Consider the following 12,513-nt stretch of genomic DNA (forward strand, 5'->3'; position numbering starts at 1 on the left):
TCGTTTATTCTCGACCTCATATCTAGAATAACGCTATCCAATAGGATGTCCTATCATGATGGAAACATTCTAATTGTCTACTATGGTAACCACTAGCCACTAGTGGCTATTGAGCGCATGAAATGTGGCTTGTGCAGCTGAGGAGTGGAATTTTAAATTCTGCTTAATTTACATCTAGTTGTATATATGTTATTTACAAGGTTGTACCATCACCATCACTATCCAGTTTCAGAACATTTCCCTCGACCCAGAAGAAACCCTGTACCCATTAGCAGCCACACCCATTTTCCACTCCCACCACCAAACCCCTGGCAACCACTAATCTACTTTCTGTCTCTATGGATTGGCCTATTCTGGACATTTCATGTAAATGGAATCATACAGTAAGTGTCCCTTGTGTCTGGCGTCTTTCACTTAGCGTGTGTTTTCAAGGTTCATCCTTGTAGCGTGTGTGAGCACTTCATACCTTGTTACATCCAAATAATATTCCTTTGTTCCTTTGTACGGACACACAACGTTTAGTTTATCCATTCATCATATTTAATGTTACTCAGTTTACATTTAAATTTAAATGATCACTTGTTGCTAGTGGCTACCGTATAGGTCATTGAAGATCTAGCACAAGAGGAATAAGATTGTCGAAGCAGATAAACTGGTGAGATCTGAGATCCAGCCCGAGGCATGGCCCCCTGGTTTGGTTAACCAACACTATGTTTTTTTGTTTACTTGTCTACCAAATGTGAGTGAGGGATGGATTCCTCCCAGCCCTGAAATTCCAAGACTCTATAATGTTTTATAGACCAACTCTTTACCCTTAATGCAGGAGGTTGGATTCTGGTTGGAAATTGTGTATCTTAGGACCACCCAAACTCATCTGAATTGTTTGAAGCTGTCTCCTGATTGGATACGTGAGGGAAGTACCAAGGATTTTCTCAAGTTTCTTCTATCTCTGATGGTTTAGGTACTCTGTCCTTGGGGGTCACTGGGGACATGATTTCTCCCCCTGGGTCTCTGAGATCTGGGTAGATGGTTACCTTGAAGACCTTCTTGGCCCAGGTCCTGAAAGCCTCTTCCTGCCCACAGAGCTCATCCCCCTCCCTCATCTTCAGGATCCTCTCCCCACCCAGCTCTTCCAGGAGGGTGTCCACGGCGTGTCCAAAGGCGCAGAAGTGAGGGTACGCCCGCGAGCCAAGGCCAAACACGGAGAACCTGCCAAGAAGACAACAGAAGTTCCAGGCTAGGGGACTAGGGAGGCGTTGCGGGGGGGTGTCTGGGGTTATGGACTGTTATGTCCCCCCAAATTCATATGTTGAAGCACTCTCTCCCAATGTGACTATATTTGCAAATGGGGCCTTCAAGGAGGTAACTGAGGTCAAATGAGGTCATAAGGGTGGGGCCCTAATCCAATAGGACTGGTGTCCTTTAAGAAGAGGGAGAGGCACCAGAGAGCTCTCTCTTTTTCTCTCCCCCCACCACACGCTCACAGAGGAAAGGCCATGTGAGGACACAGCAAGAAGGTGGCTGTCTGCAAGCCAGGAAGAGACGGCTCACCAGAAACCAATCCTACTGGTACCTTGATCTTGGACTTTTAGCCTCCAGAACTGTGAGAAAATAAATTTCTACTGTTGAAGTCCCCCAGTGCATGGTATGTTGTTATGGCTGCCCAAGCAGACAAAGACCTCTGGTATCTCCAGAAGGATGGTGTTTAGCCTGTGATGGTCAGACTACCCCAAGCCCATCTGGGGAAGGCCGTCTTTAAGCCTGGGAGCCCCCAGCCCTCTCTCCCTTCCTTCTGGTCTCTGCTAGGTATTACTGTCCTCAGGAGAAAAGTCCCAGTTGGTCCTAAGGAGGATGAGTTGGGGACAGTGGTGACCCAGAACAATTGGCTGTTTCTTGTGTGTCCACTTCTAAGCTGGACTAATTGGGGAAATGAGTCTACATTAGAGGAGGACCTGACTCTACTCATGGTACAATCAGGTTAGTTTTAAGTACAAAGAGAATGAAAACCCTAGCATAGCAGTTCTAGGGGACCTGTGTTAACGAGGAGATCAGGACTTGTCATTAACTCATCCAGTGTTGGTGTGTAAACAGGTTCTTCTAAAAGGGATTGAACGGTTTATAAATATGCTGGCTCCACCCCTTGCAATACCTGTGAAATTGATTTGCTTCACAAAGTCTCTTTGCATAGATATCGCCTAGAAAGTGTCGGTGTTTGAATCAACGGGCGTCAAGTTAATGAGATTTTTCTGAAGTCTGGGAAGTGGAGGGCTGTGTCCCAGGTGGCCCCTCAGTCCTGCAGAGACTTGATGTCACATTTCCAGGACTCGGTCCTGGCTGTGGGTCTTGACCTCATTGGGACTGGATGGACAGGTTTATAAGTGGGATACGAACAACACCCCAACTTGCTTCTTTCCCATGTTGGAGGGTTCCGTGGTGACTGCCAGTTCAGACAAGTCAAGGAGTGGGGCTATTTAGCCTACTCTTTACAGGGTCTGGCTCTGCTCTTGAATCTCTTTTTTAGAATGATGGAGCCAGGGTGGTGAAAGATTGCGATGGAGGATGAGGGAAGGAGGTGGGGCAAGTTGGGAAGGGACCCTCTGTTATTGGAGAATGAATTTGAGTTGGGGTCCAGGAGTCTCAGAGATCAAGTGAAGGTTAACATAGGTTAATATCTACTCCTTTTAAATCTACATTTATGCTTTTCATCTCATTCTCCTCTCCTCTCCTGCCCTTCTTTCCCTGGGGTGCCAGAGCCTTTCCAAGGGAAGGATGTGGGATTAGGTAGCATGTTTCCCCGGCAGTCCTTCACCCACAATCCTCCTTTAGCTGGATTCCTCACCTTTTCCCCGCAGGGCAGTGGCCTGACAGGTGGAAAGAGCCGGTGGCCAGGAGAGGACTGGTTAAAGGATGCAGGAAGCAGCACTTCTGCCTCCCAGCCATCCCTTAGCCTAACACAGAGTTGGAAACTCTTCGCGCTAGCCATGCCTTGCGGTTAAGGCATTGTTCCCCGAACCTCCAATATTTATTACGTTCGAGACACCCGCCATACTTGACTACCACCTATACTGTTATTTACTTAGTAGTGCTGTTTACTTTGCTTTTAATTTGTACTCACTGGCTATTCAAACCCACTGGTGTTCACTAAGAGTTGGTCTGGGTGATTCATCCATTAACAAGCTTCCTGATGCACCTGAAGGCCTGTGTCACAGCCACTTCCTAGGTTCACATTTCATCACAGTCTTCATCTTATGGTTTCAAAATTCCTATTTTAAGCTTCCAAAACAGAAGTTGGCAAACTTATTATACATGGGGCCAGACAGTAAATATTTTCAGGCTTGTAGGACAAGAAGGAAAATCAAAGCTATTATGTAGGTACCCATATGACAAAAAAGAAAATATATTCCTGCATAATTTTGGACAAAATTAAAAATACAATAATAATAGTTGCTCGGTACAATTTTTTAGTTATATATGTCTACTAATGAGAAGAATGGAATTCTTTTTTGGGGGGACAGCATTTTGCTTAATTGGGGTTCAAAGGTAATGTTTTCTATCATCAAATAAATTGTAATTGTTCTTCTGTAAAAACCAGTCTGAGCTCATGGTCTGTACAAAAGTATACAGTGGCCAGGCTGAATTTGGCCCATGGGCTGTAGTTTGCCAACCCCTGCTCTAAGCCATGATAGATTTAGTAAGGGAAAAATAGGTCTGACCGTCAAACCATGGATGTTTCAACGTCAAGCTAAAGAAAATGAACTGATGTCAAAACCCATCAGTTCAAGGGTGAACCCTAATGTAAACTATGGGCCCTGGGTGACAATGGTGTGTCAGTGTAGCTTCACCAGTTGTGTAAATGCACCACCGTGGTGGGGCATGCTGATGGTAGAGGAGGCTGTGTGTCTGTGTGTGGGGGGGGTGGGGGTGGGCAGGGAGTATATGGGAAATCTGTGCCTTCTCCTCAGTTTTGCTGTGAAGCTAAAACTGCTTTAAATAAATAAAGTTTATTAAGAAGCGTACTGATGGGCACTTTCCTGGTGGTCCAGTGGTTAGGACTCGGCACTTTCACTGCCATGGCCCCGGGTTCGATCCCTGGTCAGGGAGCTAAGATCCCGAAAGCCGCGTGACTCAGCCAAAAAAAAAAAAGGGTACTGATGAAAACAATACTTGAATATCTAGGAACCCTGTGATCTCTATCGTCTGCTAAGCACTGTCCTGAGCCGGTGTGGAGAAGGTTCAGTTGGTGAAGGTCTAAGAGATTCGTGGCCGGGCCTGAACACACTGCTTACATCAAGCCTCATCTTGACCAATGTCTGTCAAACCAAGGGCTTGACATCCAGTTTTCTTTCTTTCCAAATACCCATTAAATCATATTCACAACCACTGAAATACAAAACCTCTGTCCATGTACCATCTAAAATGCTCTCATGGGACGTGACTAGGCTTTAGGGTGACACGGGGTCAGGACAGTAGTTTTTTGAATCTGACTGCACATTGGAGGCAATTAGGGAGATTTAAAAAAAGAGAAAAAGCAATGCTTGGGTCCAATTTTAGACCAACTACATCAGAATCTCTGGAAGTGGGGCTTGGTAATCTGTATACTGCAAACACCTCCAGGTGATTTTGATGAGCACCCAAGGGTGGCAACCGCTGGGTCATGGTAGTGTGTCCCCAGAAGAGAGGAGAATGAGATGAAAAGCATGAGTGTAGATTTAAAAGGAGTAGATATTAACCTATGTTAACTTTCACTCGATCTCTGAGACTCCTGGACCGCAGCTCGAGTTCATTCTCCAGTAACAGCACTTACAAAGGGAGCTCGCTGAGTGACGCGTGGGGCACTAACATCCTTCAGCATAAATGACGTGAAATTTGTGTGATGGGGCGAAACTTGGGTGACAGGGGCTCTGAAGTAGTGTGATAGGACGAGGTCACAGGAGGGGTCCAGGTAGTGTGCTTTAACGGGGGCAGGATGTCCCCAAAGAGCCAGAGTGCAGCTGGTTATTCGAGGGATAAACAGACATGGAAGGGAGACGCCCCCGGCCCCCAAGAAAGAGCCCACTTTGTAACTCAGTCCAGTTCCGCGAGAGCCTTCGTCATCCCCGACACCCTGGGCCCCTCGCTCACCTCACATTCGCCAGGGGTCCCGCGCTCTCAAAGTTGTCTCTGAGGTCCGGCCCATCGCCCGATGATTTGCGGGAGTCGGAGTAGGAGGAAACACTGTTGAAACGAACCTTGTAGCTCCTGCCAAGATGAAAGAGAGTCTGTGAGCTCTGGCCTGGAGCCCCCTCCTGGGGTCAACACCCCATGGCTCTCCAAATCACCAGTCCTGGTTCTAGGGCCTTCCTTTGGGTCTCGAGTGAGACCATAACACACCTATGGCTTTGTCTAGAATGTATCAACTCACCCTTGCCTGCCAAAAATGTCACCTAGACATCATTTGATGCTACCTGTTGGTGGTTGCCAAGGGGAGGGGGTGGGGGGAGGGATGGAGTGGGAGGTTGGGGGGAGCACATGTAAGCTTTTATATACGGAATTGATAAACCACAACGTCCTACTGTATCAGCACAGAGAACTATATTCCATATCCTATGATAAACCATAATGGAAAAGAATATGAAAAATAATGTATATATGTGTATAACTGAATCACTCTGCTGTACAGCAGAAATTAACACAACATTGTAAATCAACTGTACTTCGATAAAAAAGTATTAAAACTGAAAAAAAAAAGTTTTGGACCACACTTGAGAGAAAGAACAGGAAGAACAGTCCATTCCTTAGCCCATCAGACCACGTTTCCTTGCTTCCCAAATTTTAATGAGTACAGGAATCATTCTGAGATCTCGTTAAGCAGCACATCCTAATTCAGTAGGTCCAGGGTAGGGCCTCAGATTCTGCATTTCTCACAGGAGATGCTGCTGGTCTCCTCTCCTCACACTGAGTAGCCAAGAACTACACTCGCGCTGTCTACTACAGTAGCCATTGGCTGTGTGTGGCTATTTAAAGTTAAATTCACTCAAATTCAATACAATGAACCATTCTCTTCGCCATGTGCTCTAGCCTCGTGTCAAGTTCTCAACGGCCATGAGTGGTTCGTGGCTGCCGTACAGGATGGTACAGATATAGAACATTTATATGCCTGTAGAAAGGTTTATTGGATGGTGTGGGACTACCCCATTCAACATTCTCTTTCTTTTTAAAAATTTTTTTCCATTTTAAAAAATTGAAGTATAGCTGATGTACGATATTAAGTTACAGGTGTGTAATATAGTGATTCACAAGTTTTAAATGTTATACTCCATTTATAGTTATTATAAAATATTGACTATATTCCCTGGGTTGTACAATATAACACTGTAGCTTATTTTATACGTAATAGTTTGTACCTCTTAATCCCCTATCCCTGTCTTGCACCTCCCCCTTCCCTCTCCCCACTGGTAACCATCACAACATTCTCTTTCAATAAAGTTTTGGTCTTTAGACATTTCAAGGGTCTCTCACATTTCACATTTCAAGTAAGCTGAAAAATGTTCAGCACTGACACAGTCTGAAAAGAGAATGGATTTCTGATGAAGTTGTTTCAAAGGGGAAGAAAGATGTCATTGGGACCTCAGCATCAGAGGCTCAGGAGCCTCGAGATGTAAAAAAAAAAAACAAAACCATGAATGGTTTTCCAGTTTTCCTTTAAAAGTGGTAAGTCTTGTTCTCAGATAAGGCAAAGACCAAACCAAACCAAAAATGTCTCCAAGAGCAACAAAACAAAATAAACCCCCAAACTAAAAAACTCCATAAAACTCTCAAATCAAAACCCCAAACACGAAAACTCAACACACAAATCTGAGTGCAAAAGACAGAAAAAGAAATTGCACGTTCTGGCAGCAGGGTTCCTAAGCTGGATGTTCTTCAAAGTTTTCGCTCCAGCATCAGGAAAGTTCTAAATATATGTAAGTGTATTTGCTGCCCTAAAAATAGTCTCACATTGAGTCACTTCTCCAAATACGTCCTGTAACATATCAGGGGGTGGCTGTGTTGTTAGTGTGGGAAGGATGGTTGACGGTTGTGGGGTAAAAATAACAGCACTTGTGTTTGTATGAGGCTTGAGGTTTTTCCAAATGCGTTCCTCTTTGTTATTATCCTTCGATCCTTGCAACAGCTCCCAGAGGTGGTTGGGGCAGAGGTAGTTTCTCCCCATTTGGCAGATGAGAAAGACGAGGCCCAGAGAGGTCAAGCAGCTTGCTCAAGGTTACTCAGCGTGTTAGTCTCACGGCCTGGGTTAGAACTCAGGTCTCCTTGAGACCTGGGTGTGGCCTTGGATGCTGCAGTATTGGGCGTGCGCACACATACCTACCAACATGCACACAAGCGCTCACACCACTCACGCACACACGTGAATGCAAGGCATACACGTGCACACATTCGTGTGCGCGCACACACATGTTCTACCTGCGCTGGCTGTCACGGGCTGCAGCCAGACCGCGGACTTCTGTGTCACCTCGGGGGAGGGGAGGCCCTTTACGGGGAAATAAACGCAAGGGTTCCGGGTACCTAGAGGGGAGAATGGATGGTGCCCTATCTCTCCCTGAAGGAGGGGTGAGGGGGACCTACTGGAGGCCACCAGGATAGGGTGGGAAGGAGAGAGGCAGGGAGAGGGAGGACTAAGATGTTGGCCTTGAGCACAGAAGGCAGGCTGACCACCAGGGACTCAGCTGTCCCCTGGATATGGAATGTAGGCAAGTTTGGCAATGTGTGCTTGGCTGAAAGAAAACCAAGAGGGATGCTGTGCAGGACACAGCCTCTAACCACCAGCCAGCCATGGCATCCAGTGCTCAACTTAAGACCTGTTCCGTGGTGGAGGAAACACTGAGATGCTCTCACAGAAAGGTAGCTCTGTGTGCGCACGCCCTATGTTCTCTACTTCGGGGGGATTTAAGGGTTTTTCAAGGGTAATTTTGGTTATGGGTGTTTGTCACCTTATGAAATATCTTTAGAACTGAACCCCATGTTAGATGCCGTTTTACCAGGAACATCTTTTGACCTCAGGCATTTTTCACCTTATGAGATATCCTTTTCTATTTTTTTTTTTTTTTTTTTTTTTTGCCTGCACTGCGTAGCTTGTGGGATCCTATAGTTCCAAACCAGGGATTGAACCCAGGCCCTCAGCAGTGAAAGTGCCAAGTCCTAACCACTAGACAGCCAGGGAATTCCCGAGCTATCTTTTGAGGTCAGCCTCCACGTTAGTGGATGCAACTCCATCAGACGGAAAAGTTCTAGGGAAAGAAACTCACTGATTCTGAGTGTAGGTTTCCAAAGGGCGGCCACAGTAAGAACTGGTATTTACACAGTGCACAGCTTTTCACAGGACGCTGACATCTGTTTTCTAATTTGCTTCTTACACATGAGAAAATTCATGCAGATGGAATAAACCCAGGGTGATGGAAAAAGAGACTGAGGCACAGGGCTGTGAAGTGACCAAAGACCAAATAATCCGCCCCAGGGGACGATAGACGCCCACCGGCTAAAATCAGCCACAAATGAACTTCAGGTCACAAAACTACCCAGAACTCAGACGTGAGCCCCAGATGCCAAAAGACAATTTTCAGTTACCCTCACAGGGTGTCATGTGACGCTGGCGGGTCTTTCACTTACTTCCTTTCCTCGTGCACAGAGTTGGGGTGCCTCATTTCCATCAAGGCGCAGCCAAATTTCTGGAGGCCGAGACAAGCAAAATGTAAGGCAGGCGTGATTAAATCTGGAATGGCGGTGGGGAGAGGCTCTGGGGACCTAACCGGCAAAAGGGGAGCCTGATGCCCGGGCGCCAGGGCGTCAGGGACTCAGGCTGGGCAGCAGTGCTGCATGTGGAAGAGGGCTGTTTATAAAGGGCTACAGGTGTGGACTCCCCTCACCTCCCCCCAGCACACAAATCCCCTTTGTGGCTTTCTACAAAAACACTGTCCCTGCTTCTTTCATCTGGAGCAGGGGACACCAAGCTCTTGATTGCAGCATCCATTCCAAAGAGGTAGCTCACTCAGGTGACAGCGTTTTCACTGGGGATCGGCTAGTCAGTGGACACCCATAGACTGAAGACTTGGAATTGTCCTATCTTGGCAGAACTTGGACCCAAACTGAGGTCACTGGCTTTGAGGTTTTGGAGGATTTGCTACTGAATAGCAGGTGTAACCAATGACCCTCTTTTCTGCTGATGGAAACACGTGCCAGAACAGGTAGAAGCTCATCTCACCTCCCCATTCTCAGGGGGGTCTCCATTTCCAAAGGTGCTGGTAACCACCAGGGCCAGAGTTTCATGCTCCAGGTGTACAATGTCATATTCTTCCATGGACATCACCTACGTGGCAGAATGGGGGGTGGGGAGGGGAAGGAAGAAGGTGATGAGAAGACAGAAGGGGTAGGAGAGAACAAAGTGATGGGGGAAGAGAAGAGAGAGAGGAAGACGATGAGTCATCTTGAGCCATCTCCTTTGGAAGGAGATCCGAAGGTTCTGGGGGCCACTATTTCCATGGGCTCAAGTGGGTAGAACCAATAGCTTGTTGGCAGTGTGGGACCTTTCTGTGGTCACCTGTGGCCTGAAGGACTACAGAGAGTCTGGGGCAATGGGTTGGCTGTCAGTAAAGACAGATCTTTTTTTTTTTTTTTTTTTTTTTGCGGTATGCAGGCCTCTCACTGTTGTGGCCTCTCCCGTTGCACAGCACAGGCTCCGGATGCACAGGCTCAGCGGCCACGGCTCACGGGCCCGGCAGCTCCGCGGCATGTGGGATCCTCACGGACCAGAGCACGAACCCACATCCCCTGCATCGGCCGGCGGACTCTCAACCACTGCACCACCAGGGAAGCTCCCGTAAAGACAGATCTTGATTAAGACTCCTGGGCTTCTTACAACCAAAGGATGCTGGAATCTTCTTGATCACATTTAGGCTGGGAATGACCCAGCTGGATTTGACCAATTGTCTGCTCCGCTTCCTTTCTAATCCTCCATCCAGCAGTGTGGAGGACCTGGGCCAAACAGGTCTGAGATACCCGCCTTAAGGAAAGATTGTTTTGCCCTATATCTTAGCATTACTTGAGCAACATTTCTCAAAGTAGGTTCTAGGGAAGGCTAGTCTCCTGAGATGCTCTTTAAAAGTAAGTGATCCGGGCTTCCTTGGTGGCGCAGTGGTTGGGAGTCCACCTGCCGACGCAGGGGACGCGGGTTTGTGCCCCGGTCTGGGAGGATCCCGCATGCCGCGGAGCGGCGGGGCCGGTGGGCCATGGCCGCTGGGCCTGCGCGTCCGGAGCCTGTGTGTCCGAAGCGTGTGCTCCGCGACGGGAGAGGCCACAGCGGGGAGAGGCCCGCGTACCGCAAAAAAAAAAAAAAAAAAAAAAAAAAAAAAAAAGGAAGTGATCCATAAGCAAACATCTTTGGGAAACATTTATATTCTCTCCTCTCCTCTTTTGGGAATGATAACACATATGTGCAGATTAAAGGTTCTGAGAATTCCTGCAGCAAAGAAACCCACTGAATTGTATTAAAGGCCGAGCTTCCCAGACTGACTCCAGAATTGTCTTTCATAAACTTTCTAATATCTTGCTCTTGGGATGGGGGTTATAATTCCCGGACTCCTGGAGGGTTCCCAGGGAGAGAAGCATCAGAGTCCGCTGAAACATATGCAAATGTGCGTGAGTGAGTTGATGGGCATCTTCAGATGTGCTATCACCCATTCTCAAAGGATTCTTCTTTGCTGAATTCCTTCTCTCCCCTCCCCAACTTTACCATGAAGGGTCAGAGAGCTGGCACCGCCCCCTACCCACCTTGGCGTCAAAGGCATGTTTGAAGATCTCACACAGGGTTTTGGCATAAGCCTGAGATTTGCCCGTCTCTGTGGCGTACAGGATGGTAGCCTTGACCCTCTTGGCCATGGCTTGTCCCATCAGCTTGGCTGAGAACTTGACGGCTCTGGAGGGGAGAGGATGGAGAGGAAAATGGGAAATGCAGAAAGGAGGGAGGATGACACGCTGGGACTTTTGGCCAAGAACCATGATCCATGAACTTTCTCTCCTAATCTTTGATGGCTTCAGGGATACTCAAAGTGTAAGTTTAGGTGCCATATTGATCCCTTTCTTAAGTCACTCCAGACCAACTGGTCATGAGCTAACATGGTTAGTTTTATTAGTTTGTTACTTGATTAATTGATCCCGGTCTTGAGAACCTTGGTTTGCCAAGCATTGCCCCGAAAGATGATGAGTCATTCCCTCACTCATTTGTTCATTCATCAAGTGTTTGTTGAGTGCCTAGCTATGTGCCAGGCATTGTTATAGGAATGGAAACACAGAGAAATGGCTGTCATGGGGCTTACGTGCGTGTGTGTGTGCATGTGTGTGTGTGAGCGTGTGCGTGCGTGTGTGTGTGTGTGTGTGTGTGTGTGTGAGAGAGAGAGAGAGGGAGACAGAGGGAGAGGGTGGGGAGAGAAAGAGAGAGAGAGAGAGAACGAATCACTAATAAATCAGCAGGTATTGAGCTAGAAGGGATTTCAGAGGTTCATAAATCCACAAAGGAAGGACCAAGTCTGGTTGAAGCAGCCATGCACATCCAGGGTCTTGCAGAGGCTGAAACTTAACAGGCACTAAATACGTATCTATCAAAAGAAGGAATGGATTTTAAACATACTGCTACCACCAAAGCCCTGGGGAGTTTAAATGTCAAGTCGAGGCTCTTTCTAGTTAAATGGAGAATTCAGAACCAGTGTTTCTTCCTTCCCATCTATGAATGCCTGGGCTCACCTTTCGAGCAAGCATCCCTGTTCTAACCAGGAATCTCAGAGTAGACAAATTGCTAGTTACCCCCACCTGGGGATTATCGGTGGTAAATTCATCATTTTTTAGAATCAGGGAAACCACCCACGCTGCGGAGCTAAAGGGGGAGAAACAGAAGAGAATAAAAAGTGCCTGGAGGGTTCCCTTTGAATGATCCGGATTGTACAAAAGCATCTATAATTAACTCCCATTGTTTCTACCCCGAACTTAACAGCGCAATTAATTCTTTAGATTTTTCCCTCCCTTCTTCCCTCAGAAACAGTTTGAACTGAACTGAAGCCAAAGGCTGCTGTCCCTGAGAATTTGTGATGCTCTTGTTGGGGAAAGAATGGCTGCTGATGCATTCTTGCTTGGCTGCAGATAAAGTTAGGTGGAAGGAGAAAGGGGAGGGAGGGAGAGAAGGGAGAGATCCTGTGGACCATATTAGTGGAGGCAGGATCTAGGTTTCAGTCCCTGCAAGATCTACCAGTCACCTGTTGAGAGCTGGACCCGAGGGGCTGAGGAAAGTGACTAAGTAGCTCCGTGCATACTAGCCCCTCTGCCAAAAAGTGAGCTCCAAATAGAGGGTCTCTGCTGAGTGGATCAGGGAGTTCTCTATCTTTAGACAGAAAGCTGGCATCCCCATTAAACCATCTGTCAACCCCACCCCACTTGTCAGACGGTCCCCTGGCTGACCACGAGTTCTTCAGGACAATTACTCTTCAAAAGCCT

At 47.2% G+C, this 12,513-nt stretch overlaps 1 protein-coding gene across 1 annotated transcript in view; it reads right to left on the reverse strand.

The window, feature by feature from the left end:
* The window catches only part of NOS1 (nitric oxide synthase 1), a 166,307-nt gene that overhangs the window by 21,991 nt on the left and 131,803 nt on the right, over positions 1-12,513 (reverse strand). The window contains exons 14-19 of the mRNA XM_032602631.1: positions 10,801-10,945; positions 9,236-9,340; positions 8,644-8,702; positions 7,441-7,542; positions 5,122-5,238; positions 1,035-1,209 (exon numbers count right to left, since the gene is read on the reverse strand). Of these exons, the coding sequence (XP_032458522.1) occupies positions 1,035-1,209; positions 5,122-5,238; positions 7,441-7,542; positions 8,644-8,702; positions 9,236-9,340; positions 10,801-10,945 (703 nt within the window). The remainder of the gene's footprint in view (positions 1-1,034; positions 1,210-5,121; positions 5,239-7,440; positions 7,543-8,643; positions 8,703-9,235; positions 9,341-10,800; positions 10,946-12,513) is intronic.

Source organism: Phocoena sinus, chromosome 14 (assembly GCF_008692025.1).
Source record: "Phocoena sinus isolate mPhoSin1 chromosome 14, mPhoSin1.pri, whole genome shotgun sequence".
Classification (NCBI taxonomy): Eukaryota; Metazoa; Chordata; class Mammalia; order Artiodactyla; family Phocoenidae; genus Phocoena; species Phocoena sinus.